Genomic DNA, 12,598 nt, shown 5'->3' on the forward strand with positions numbered 1-12,598 from the left:
AGGCCTTCATATATTCCAGGTATAAACTTACCAGAAAATGACTTGCAAATATTTTACAGGTGTTTTTGTTGTTTTGTTTTGGTGGTAGCTGCACACTGTCCTTTGTAACTTGAATTTATGGAAAAGGTCATACACTGTTACCAATATATGATATTTTCCTTGTTTTCATTCCCATGAACAGAAAATCTTCCGTGCCATATATGACTATATGGCTGCAGATGCGGATGAAGTGTCCTTTAAAGATGGAGATGCTATAGTGAATGCTCAGGCAATTGATGAAGGCTGGATGTATGGCACTGTGCAGAGGACCGGCAGGACCGGCATGCTCCCTGCCAACTATGTGGAAGCTATTTAAGCACTTCAAGATCTCCATTAGTCTGCAGTGTCTGCAACTCTGCAGGCAACATTTCAGTGGAGATTTCAGTATACTCATGGCTCTCAAGCTCTCTAATGTTTTCACCTGTAACAGTATCATTTCATGTGTTACAATCTCTTCTATAGACACCACTATTATTCTCCATGAAACCCAATATTAATTCATCTGTTCAGTTCTTAAACTAGACTTACAGCTTCATTGTTTTTTTTTCTGGATTTACACATGAAACTAGAGACAGTAAACATTATGAGCTTTTACATTATGAACTCTGTTTTAAAGTAAGTTGAAATTCACAATAGAATTTTTAAATGCTTCTGTAGTATAATGTAACCAAACTAGTCCTTCCCAATTATAAAAACATTTTGACATTATTCTGAACATCCAAACAGTAAAAGAAAAAAAGAGAGAACCACCTTTCTCTTGTTTACTAAGTGCTAATGTTTGTGTTTCTAATTTCATTTCTGTAAGCTATAAGGATGACAGTCAATATAAACTGTTGAGAAACTAGACTCTAATAAAATCTATAGTACTGAAATAAACTGTTCGTGGGCTAAACTTTAATAAAGTCTGAGTTTAAAAGTTACCTAAATTTGGAGCTAGAACAGTGAGTTGGTATTCTTTGTATGATTCCCAGCATCCACATGGCACCTCACAACCATTTGTAACTAGAGCCCCAAAGATCACATGTGGATGGTACACACATATACACAGGCATAACACCTATGTGCATAAACAGTAAGATTTAACCCAACTCTCCCATTAAGTTACTTAAGTTTTTTAAATGTATTGATAAAAATGAAGAACAGGCATTTTCAGAATGATCCATTTTACATATATTTTGGATTTTGTTTCTTAATTCTTTCGGCTAACCTGTGTGTCTCTTGCTTAGAGAATTGAAGCAATTCCAACTTTTTAGGTTGGTATTAATCCACACTTAGTTCAGCACACTTTCCTGAAGAGCTTTGGAGAGACCCTTGGGAAGCAATCTTAACTTCAGGGATTCCTGCCACCTGAATGCAATGAGCAACAATATGGGCAAAAACCTGTGTGGAGGGACAGGAGGTTTCTACTGTCTTTCTAGACAACCAGCAATGAATGCCTGACCATTTGTTTACAAACTATCCTTCTGAAAGATCTGAAGACTGCCCCCCTAGTGTGATAACTACAGCAATAGTTTTTAACCCAAAATAAGAGTATTATAAAGGTGTATAAGCACAGAAGTCTACCCCTTCAGATGTTCTGTTTAGTCACAAACAAGTCCCATTACGTCTTGGCAAAGCAGAACCATTATGATAAGAGCATATGACAAAGCAGGCTATTTTTACAGACTATTAGAAATAGAAAAGACCAGGGTACCACAGTCCTTAATGACATGGTCCCAATGACCTAAGCCTCCAGCCCCATTCCCACCAAAAGCAACAGAGGCCAAGTCTTAGTGAACCTTAGAAACCCAAACCCTACCAATGCCTGAATCTTCCAATGATTCTCTCTCACCTTAGTCTCCAAGCTTCATCTCCACTCAGTGAAAATCCGAGTTAAACTAAGCATCAATCACATTGTGCAGTGTATCTCTAGATCGACCATAATAACAACTTAATATAGAGATTATCATGGGCCAGGAAGCCCTGACAATCAACTGAGGAAAACACAGCAATGGCTGGATCTGTGGGAACAGAAGCAGAATTACTAACATTTTGGAGGAGGAGGAAGGGAAAAAGTCATAGGACCCTACTGGGATTGCCAGAGTTGCAGAAGATTTGGGACAACAGTATACAGGAAGAGGAAGGTTAACTGAAAGCAAGCCATAATGTAGTTTCCATGAGGTTGTCATATGTGATGGATGGTAACTCTGTTGATGCAGCTCCTCTGAACTCCCCTAGACTCCTATAACCCCTCACCAGTGCTTTCTTTAATCAACTCACTAGTTCACTTACACTTAGGAAGACTTGTACTGACTCACTGGCTCCTACTTGGGGTGAACAGATACTGGGAAAATTAGTTAATGCATTATGCAGCTATCATTAAATTCTGGCAATACCTAAAACATCTGCACACTCAGTACAATGAGCTGAGCAAGTTTTTATATCATATTTATATTTATCAGCTGCTAATATAAGGAAATCTCTTAATTCTAGATTCTTCCTAAAGTCTCAACAATTTGCAACATATGTACAGAAGTTGAGAATCCTCCTTTATCAGCTATCCTCAAAAATGTTTAATCTTGCTAGTTTGCTTTCCAGCCAACCAGTTCACTCTTCCCATAATTGCATGTAAATCTGGCGAGTGAGATTTCACTGTAAATCCCATGAAGGATTCCTAACATTGATCACATTCTAGAAGCTGGCAATCACTAATGTCCTAACTTTCACCCATCCTCCACCTTTGGGTCTCCCCTCCCCATATCTGTTTGTTCTATTCCTACCAGTATACTGGGAGCAACCTGAGACTCACCACTACAAGCATGACTACCAAGCTGCAGAGGGCCTCACGACCAGTTCTTTCACCTTCTAATTGTAGTAAAAAGGAAAAAATTAACACTTATGCCTAAATATGTTTTGAATTGTATCATGCAACACCCTGCCCATTCATGTTTAGATGACATTAGCCAAATAGGTCTGCTGTCCTTTCAAGGGAAGTAAATGTGGGCAGAAAGGCACACAGGAAGAGATGCTAAAGACAAAGACTTGAGTGATTATTCTGTAAACCCTTTCCCTCAAGCCCTGCTTTGTCAGGATGTGACCAGGAAACCTGGAAAAGAAGCCCAGAACTTGTCTTCAATCCTTGAAAGCACCCAAACTGCCATCTTTGAAATAGGCTCCAAGCAGAGTTGCTGGGTGCTGTTACAGTTTGCTCTCTACTGTGACCATTCCCATGACCTCAGCTACTTGAAGCCAAGGCGGGAACTAAAGGTAGGAAGAGGCAAGAATGAAGTCCAAGGCAGTGATGGAATGTTCTTTACTTGGCTTGACTCATATGGCTTGTTTGGCTATTATTATACACCCCAGGATCATCTGGGCTGGTCCCTCCCATACCAATCATCAATCAAGAAAATAACTTGGGCTGGAGAGATGCCTCAGTGGTTAAGAGCAGTGACTACTCTTCCAGAGGTCCTGATTTCAATTCCCAGCAACCACATGGTAGCTCACAACCATCTATAATGGGATCTGATGCCCTCTTCTGGTGTGTTTGAAGGGATTGACAGTGTACTAATATACATAAAATAAATCTTTGAAAAAGGACAGCCCGGGCTATACAGAAAAACCCTGTCTCGAAAAACTAAAAAAAAAGTTATTTCTTTAAAAAGAAAAAAAAAAACTCAAATTTGTCTAGGCCAATCTGACAGAGGCATTTTCAGCTGAAGTTTCCTCTTTTCAAATGGCTCATTTGTGTCAAGCTAAGAAAAACTAACCAGCCCAAGAATGACCCCTTGTCAATCTGACATACAAAATCATCAATCATAACCCTTCTTTGTACCTAAACCTCACATCAATATCAAAATCAATAATAATAATAAACAGTATTAATTTTACAGTCAACACTTCAATAAAAGTCCAAGCTGTCATTAAAGACAACATTGTACTTCAGATAGCTCATGGTCTACTGTCTAGAACTCACCATCTTTGGCTCCAAAGGGCTTGCTTTGGAAGTTCCTCTTCTTCAGCTCTGCTAAGAAGCTCGTTTTTTAACCTCAGGCTAGCTCCACTTCCCACCTGCCACAGCCCTGGACTCTCCAATACAGAAGTGTCTCAGTAGCTTCAATCTTGTGGCTTCCATGAAGCCAAAACTAGTTCTATGTGGGAGACTTTACTCAACTGACTGCTTGAGATGACTCCTCGGTAGCCTCAGGACCACAACTTCTGGCTGCTGAACACAAGGAACTAACTTACCAGATTTCACCTCAATGATGCTGGCCTTTCTTCAGAGTTCTCAACCCCAGCTAGCCAATATCAATTCTCAGAAAAACCAAGGTTTTTCTTCAAGGGTGCTAGTCTCTGGAGTTCTAAATCATTACAGATTCTTCAGTCTTAGCTGATCAGAAGCCATTGCTATACCCTCTGGCTTTATTGGGTGTGTGTGTGTAGACATTTACTGTGATTTAGTCAGCTTACATGAAGTGACTATTTCAATAAGAGGTTTCCCACAAAGCTTGTGGGCATCTGAGTACTCTGGTGGCTGTTTAGTAAGAATTAGGAAGTGTATTATTGGATATATGGCACCATAGGGAAAGGCTTAAAGTTTCTCAAAGAGTTTCCCTCAGTCCCGTGAAGTTTATATAGATCAGGATGTGAGTTCTCAGCTGCTGCTCCAGTACCATGCCTGCTTTCCAACAAGTTCCCCACCCACCATGATGAACACCAATCCCTCTACAACTGTAAGCATCAACTAAGCCTTTTTAAGTTGCCTTGGTTATAGTATTTTATCACAGCAATCGATACATAATACATACTAATCACAGTCCATCAATGAGGAAAGCCAGGGCAGGAACTCCAGCAGAGCAGAACTTGAAGACAGAAATGGGAGCAGGGACCATGGAGAAACTCTACTTTGGTTTGATCTACTTTGGTTTGCGTTTGATACAATTTGGAACTACCTGTCCAAGGGTGGCACCATCCATAGTAAGCTGGTCTCTCCCACTTCAATAATTAACCAAGAAAATGCCCCTCTTAGAGACCTGTCTACAGATCAAACTGATGTTTTTTTCTCAATAACAGTTACCGATTTCTCAATGACCATAGTTTCAAATGACTCTAGTTTGTGTCCACAAAAACTGGCACATAAATAAATGCAGCATAACACTTTCTCGTTATTTAATAACTATGAATTTAGAAACCTACAAAACAAAATACAGCAAACCAGAAACTTTTCAGAGCCACTCAGGTAAATGCAAGGTGGGGATGGGGGTCACTATTTGTTGGCATGCCATAACGCTTGTAAATACTGGTAATGAATCATGTTCTCCTTAATCCCTTCAGGTCTCAATAATACAAACCAAGTATCAAAATCAACAAACAAAAATAAACACCAGAAATTAGTTTTATACTTTTATTTTAAATAAAAGTACATTTAAAAATAATCAGTCTCAAATGGCAAATTATTACAGCCAACTCCCAATTACTTGTGAGAAATTTTACTCTGAAGCAAAGGTTATCAACAATCATGTGCCCAACACACTAAGAGTAGGCTGCCTGTTCCCAAGACTGTTAATAATACAACTCCTTAGAATGGTGCCCTTATTTCTCAGCTTCTAGTATTAATATAATTAACAGATATTTCTATTAAATTTTCATTTAAAATTTGAGAATCTTATTAAATATACTTTGAGTATAAACTAAACTTCACCAAGGGCAGCAAAATATTAACAAATGACTGGTTTAAATTTTGTTAAGGCTATTAGCAGAACAGTGTTTAAAATGGGACTGAAAGCAACTAACTCACAAAAATAAGTAGTTGTTTCATACTATACGTGTATTAGACCACCAGTAAAGCAATCACAGACAGGACTATCTTGTAAAGGCAAACTTTTACAGTTAATAGGAAAGGAGTTCAGACCAGTCTAGCAGTAACTAAAGTGACCACATACCAAACATCTTCTGTTAACAAGGACTGACGAACTCTTAAATTAAGAGGCAAATAAATACTTAAGGACTATAGGCTAATTACAGATTACTTAACTGTCACCAAAACAGAAAAACAGCCAAACACAGCCTGACTGCCAAAATACAACTAACTCTGGATACTAAGAATATAGAACTGTTTCTTCAACTGCTTCAAAATACTTATATTTTTCCCAGTGGTTTTAAAACAAGAGAAAGTGGGGCTGGAAATAAGAGCACTCACTGGATGCTATTCTCAAGGACCTAGGTTCAAGTCCTAGCACCACAACCTTCTCTAAGTTCCAGAAAATGTGCCCTCTTTTCTGACCTCTGTTGGGCACATCATGCACACACATAAACACAGGCAAAACACGAACACACATACACAAAAATGCAGGAGGTAAGGCATAATTTTGCTCTGTGCTGTAATGACTCAAGTTATACCTTCAGTTTCTATACTCAATTCCAGTTTCTTAGAAAATTCTTATTCTATAAAAACTAAAATGCTTTAGACATTTCTTATTAAACTATGTACAAAACAGTTCTCACAGTCTTGAACTCTTGCACCTATCTTAACCCTAAAAGGCTAGACTATATATTTTAAAGTAATCATATTAATTGGGGAAAGGTACTGTGTTACACATGATAGAAAAGCATTCCGAACCAACCACTATTTTCAAACTACAGGATTCTTATCCTTCCACCAAATAGTTTTATGATCAATTTTTTTTTTGGCTAAGTAAGTGTCATATGGTAATACACAGGGAAGCTGGAGGCAAAGAGATCTTTGCAAGAGACAAAACAGACTTATCTATACAGGAAGCCAGCCTACAAAAAGAAAAAAGAAAAAAAGAAAAAAAACACCGTTTCAAATTTATTTATTTTTGGTTGAGGCTGGAGGATTGCTCTAAGTTTGAGGTCAGCCAGGGCTAAAGTAAGACTGCTTCAAAACCAAATTAAGCCCTCCTATTTGCCCCACCCCCTCACTCTATCACTTTCCTATGCACTAATAAGCATGTGATAATGTTAAAAAGTTAGTTCTATACCCAATTACAAATCAGCAAAGACAACATTCCCTCTGCTGTAACTGAAGCATAAAACTTACATGGAGGCACTAAATAAGCTTCTTTTCATAACAAGCAAACGAACAAAAAGTTACATGGAAAAGGTTGTTCTTTTTTTAAGATCTTAGGTCAGGTCATGTCTTTTAATTGAAGAATGGTTTATAATAAGTAGAAACGTGACAAAATTATAACATTTATCGTCTATTCTAAGAACTCAGTGAAGTCGTATAGCTAGTAAGAACACTTTCAAAATGAACTACAAATCTTAAACTTGAAGGCCATGGACTTTAATGGATACTACCAAATAGCAATATATAAAGCCAGACACAACACAGGCATAACCATTAACTAAGAAACTATAAAATTAAGATGCCTATTAAATGTTGAAAAAATATTTTGGAGGCTGAAGCAAGAGGGTTTGAGACTGAGTTCCAGGCCAGTCTGAGCTAGAGTTTTGTTAATAAGCATATGTTTCTGTCCTAGCCAAGTGTCACAACAATGCCCTACAGCCTGTGGACCTGCCTCTGAAATCAACTACAAATAATTAAATGAAACCTGAGTCTTAATCAGTCAGGTCTGGAACTTGTGTTAAGTATTTTCACTGACTTCAGAACCAATACTTGATCATTTTCATATCTGTATCTGAAATCAAACAAAACTCTCCAGCTAGTATTTGCAGAACATAACTTTATCTTAGTATTTTTAAGACCCTATTTCCCTCAAATTAATTGGGTTTTAAACAGGTTCTCTTCTGTAGACCAGGTTGACCTCAGCACAAAGATGCCTCAGCCTCCCAAGTGTTGAAATTACAGGCACAAGCACTGTGTTCAGCATTCAATTAAGATTTTAAATTTTTGACATTCTAATGACCCTTAAATATGTGAATTCCTGGCTACCTTTAAGTTGTACTAAAAGAGTCCAAGAACAGTGTTATTCAACACTGTGCTTCTAATCTTTAGATTTAAATTCTATTTAGAAACTGTGTTAACCCTATTAATTAGACTCATCACCACTATTTGAAACGCAGCGTAAGACCCTGCAGTACTCAGTTGTAGTTTAACTTGCTCAAACAGAATGGCATCTTTAGTAATGAACTCAGTTTGAACGTGAAAAATCAACTATATTCACAGACATGAAAAATTATACACTTTACAAATCTTTTTTAAAAAGATTAAGATGGCTCAGCAATTAATAGCAATTGCTGTTCCTTCTTTCAGAAGATCCGAGTTTGATTCCCAGAACCCACAAGGTAGCTCACACTTGTCTATAACTCTGGAGCCTAGGGATTAGGTGCCTTCTTCTGACTGTCACAGGCACCAGGCATGCACTTGGTACACATTATACAGGCAGACAAAACACTCATGCATAGAAAATAAAAATCTTTTAAAGATTTAAATTACATCATATTTGTGTGCGCACATGTATGTGCACCAAGTACATACAGAGGACAAAGGATCACTATCTTTCCACCATGTGGATCAAGAATGGAACTCAAAGCCATAATCAGGATTGGTGGAAAGAACTGTATCCACTGGGCCATCTAGCCAGCTCTAGATTTGTTTAAATATATACAACAATTAGGGCATCACATCTGAATGCCAATATTTCTTATGTTTTAAAAAAATTAACCATTTGAAAAGATCTGAAGGAGTTCCATGTAATAGTAAAACAATTCTTTGGAGTCAATTCAGAAATATTAATGTTTTTTGCTATTTCAGGAATTAACAGAGAAAAAAAAAGCCAAGGCAGGAATACTGAAAATAAGGTGACTCAACTCTAAGAACAATGAAGATTCAATATGATGACCTATGGTAAAATACTATCTCGCTGAACTATGACTTAACTCATCTATGTGTTTTAGTAAATTTAGAAATTTAAGCAAATCATTTGCCACACTTCCTGCTAAACCTTGAACTCCCTAAGAACTTTGCTGTGCCTACAAGTAAGTAAACCAGAGTTAAAGAATGCAGTTTGTTCAATGAGCTGTCCATCCATCCCCATCCTCCTGGCTAATCATTCCCACTCCCTTGAGTGTTCATGCACACCTCAGTGCTTAAATATAGTGACCTGAGGATGCAAACCACAATTATCAAATCTTTTTAAACACTAGTCTTTTTCTCATTCGTTATTGACTCCTAAGTCCTTAATATAACAATCCCAGAATTTCTATGACCCTCTTTGTAGGTAAATATGCTTAGTTCCAAAAATATCTGTAATGATTTATGATTATGAAAAACGACAACAACTTTATTTTAGGAGGGGCAGCAGAGGTTTCTCTGTTGGAAAAAGGAGATCTTAAACTACAAAAGGCACTGGCTTGAAATTGCAGTGTCTTTCTAAGCAAAGGTTAAGCTTGGAAATTACAATCACTCACTGATTTTACTCAGAAAACAAGCAAAATATACCCCTGGGAAAACATAAAACGCAGCCAGGCATAGTGGCAAACACGGGCAATCCCAGAACTCTGACAGCAGAGGCAGGAGGATCATAAAAGTTCAAAGCTAGCCTGGGCTACATACAGAAACTATCTCAAGGAAAAAAAAAAATCCCATGAAACAAATATGTGAAGGCAGGCACTAAGTACTTGGTAAAATTTACAAATGTTTTAATTATATATCCTACTTTTTTAACTTGACAAAAACATACATATAAAAATGGCAGTTTCAAATTTCTTCCAATATATGTGAAAAACCATGTATCTCTACAGACAGATTATAGTACAACCTGCAATGAAAATATCCAAGGTAACTCTCCATTAAGAAGAAACATATGAGGGAGGCACATTTTCTAGTGGCTGGGTTCCTCTTCCAAACCATAAGAAAAAAAGGTAGTGGCATGTAACATTTTCTGGTTCCAATAATTTTAATTATTCTGGACATTTCAGAAAATAAGCTCATGTTTTAACTAAATATAAAACTATCTGTTGTTTTATTTGTAGATAAAGACTCCTACAAATATCCACAGTAGGTCCAATGAAGTACTTTTACTATCCGTATGGATATTTTATATTAAATATATGCAAATGTTTCTATTACACAAAACAATAGTATTCACAAAAAGCTGGAGAAAAACTCATGCAATTAATGAAGGCTGAACTTTATAAATTAAAAAACATTGTCTTCTATACATAATGTACAAAGTCATGCATTTAAGAGCGAACACTATACCTCGTAAGAGCACATTTTCACAGACAAAGGCTGCTGCACAAGTATTTGTTAATGCCAAATGAGTAGAATCTTAGTGAATTAAGCATCATTATTTTAACGCCCAACAAGTTGAAACTCGGTATTGTACAGACTCTTCTACAACTTTAATCTTCAGGAAATGCTCTCATTCTTTTGCATCTCAGTACAGGTGTTCCACCAGGCACAACAAATATAAATATTTTGAAAGAGTATGAACATCTCTATCAATTCAATAAAGTGTAAATAAAACTTTTCGTCTATCTTAATTAAAATCTTTTGTATGAGCTATACTAAAATATGCATGAGTTAAAGCATGAAAAAAAAAGTATGTATATTTCTTCTGCTTTCAAGTTTCAGTAACATTTAAATTTCTTAAAAAACTATGTGTACTGGCCAAGAAAATACAATAGAGAAGATCTAATGAACTTACAAAACTGACCTAGTAATTCATTGCCTTTTAGGATTTGATTATTTTATCAACTTTACAAAGTTTCCTCTTTAAATGGTGTGGATATTTCTACAACCCAAAAAATAAATCTGATGGTGAAAAAACTTTACATTTCTCATAAAATACTAAGAATTTTCATGGGCTGGTGATCTCCAACGTGACTGTAGATTTCTTATTATAGAGTTTGCCATGGTACCAAGTTTTTCATGCATTTCAAATAGCTGGCTTCCAGAATAACTGTAAAGATCTTCTGAATCCAGTTGAAGAGCAAGAGCACTAATTTGTGCCACAAGATTTTTAGACAATGGGGTATCTAGGGTCACAGGATCAATTAAATCTAGAAAAGGGAAAAAAAACACACATACACACATATATTAAATCCATACCAGTTTTAAAAACTGATCTATATATGTCCAATCAAACTGAAAATGAGAGGAAATAGGCTACAGGACACTTAGAAAAAAATGCCAGAAAAATCTACCACAGCTTGTTACTCTGCATAAAAATAACTGAACAAAATATCAACATCCTTATCTATACTTTGATGGACTAAACACTGACACAATTAGAGAAAACCAGTTAGACACACTTAACATTCAATAGGTTTTTCCCCCATGTACTTGGCAGCAGGGAAAGGGAGCAGGGGATATAGTGAAATTGTGGTCAAATTAAAACTAAAGCACTGGCCTGGAGAAACGTCTTAGTACTTAAAAGCCTGTCCTTCCAAAGGACCAGGATTCATTTCCAAGCTGTCACATGGCAACAACTACTCTAGCATTAGTTCCAGAGGAACCAGAACACACAAATACATATAATCAAAGTGTATATACTCAAAATAACCTTTTTTTTAAAAATGTAAAAGTATTAACAACATTATGTTTCCAAGAAAGTCTGTTCCATATGACACTAAATATACTTGGGCTGGCATACCTGAGCCAAACCTCTCTTCGTCAGTGGAGACGGTCTTGCTCTCTACTCCATTTACAGCCTTCTCAGAAATATCAAAAATTGGAATTTCTTCAAGTCCACGAGATTTCATCTTGATTATACATTTAAAACAGTAACAAAGAGAAAAAACAAAACTTATTTTTAGCAGGAATGACATGAAATGCCCCATAATCAACTCAGCTAATACTGTTAAACTGTACATATATAGTATCGTAGCAGGTGTTGTGGAGCAATTCTGCAATCCCAGCACTCTGGAAACAAATGTAGTTGGAGCTGCATTTTTCGGGGTTTTTTGAGGTTAAGGACAGCTCAGTCCCAATAGTGAGTTCCACCAGCCAGGGCTACACAGTGCGATTTCTGCCCAAAGTGTTTCCTCAAAGAGTTAGAAATTTATGTTATATAATATTTCTTAGAAAACATAGTATCTATCAATGGCTAATAAAATTTCCCAAGTTCAGAAATGTGGAAAAAGTAACTTAGTAGAAATCAGTGGCTTTTATTTTGAAAGCTACAGATAAGATACCTCACTGGTAGAGCACTGCTCACTATGCATCATGTCCTAATCAAGGGCCAGAGCATAATAAAACTATTAAAAGGTATCCCAGGTTTCATGAACTACTGCTCAAAGAAACTGCTCAAAGTTTTCATGAGTCAATAATCCTATAAAATGGCACAAATGAAATGAAAATATGGGCACGTAAAAACTTAAAGGATTTCTTATGAAAACTAAAAAGGAAAAGCAACCCATAAGATCATCAGTTGATGGATAAAGAAAATGTGGTAGATCCATGGAATACTATTCAGATATAAAGTAAGTATGATTAATAATAAACCTATAGCCACCAACCAGACTTTGTGTTATTCCAATATTAAACAATGTCCAGAGTAGGTAAGCCTACAGAAAAAAACAAAGTAGTGGATGCCCAGGGATGGGGGAATGGAAATGGGGAGTAACAGATAATGAGTTCAGATATTCTTCATCT

The 12,598-nt window shown here is 36.6% G+C and overlaps 2 protein-coding genes across 2 annotated transcripts in view; one reads left to right on the plus strand and one right to left on the minus strand.

The window, feature by feature from the left end:
- Neb (nebulin) overlaps positions 1–965 on the plus strand; it is a 198,940-nt gene extending 197,975 nt beyond the window's left edge. The window contains exon 156 of the mRNA XM_028769166.1: positions 182–965. Coding sequence (XP_028624999.1) covers positions 182–355 — 174 coding nt within the window. The 3' untranslated portion in view covers positions 356–965. The remainder of the gene's footprint in view (positions 1–181) is intronic.
- Positions 966–9,615: 8,650 nt separating this feature from the next.
- Positions 9,616–12,598, minus strand: part of Rif1 (replication timing regulatory factor 1) — a 48,380-nt gene continuing 45,397 nt past the window's right edge. Inside the window, exons 35-36 of the mRNA XM_028769179.1 lie at positions 11,598–11,706; positions 9,616–11,004 (exon numbers count right to left, since the gene is read on the minus strand). Coding sequence (XP_028625012.1) covers positions 10,793–11,004; positions 11,598–11,706 — 321 coding nt within the window. The 3' untranslated portion in view covers positions 9,616–10,792. The remainder of the gene's footprint in view (positions 11,005–11,597; positions 11,707–12,598) is intronic.

This window comes from Grammomys surdaster, unplaced genomic scaffold (genome assembly GCF_004785775.1).
Source record: "Grammomys surdaster isolate TR1022 unplaced genomic scaffold, NIH_TR_1.0 191, whole genome shotgun sequence".
NCBI classification, from domain to species: domain Eukaryota; kingdom Metazoa; phylum Chordata; class Mammalia; order Rodentia; family Muridae; genus Grammomys; species Grammomys surdaster.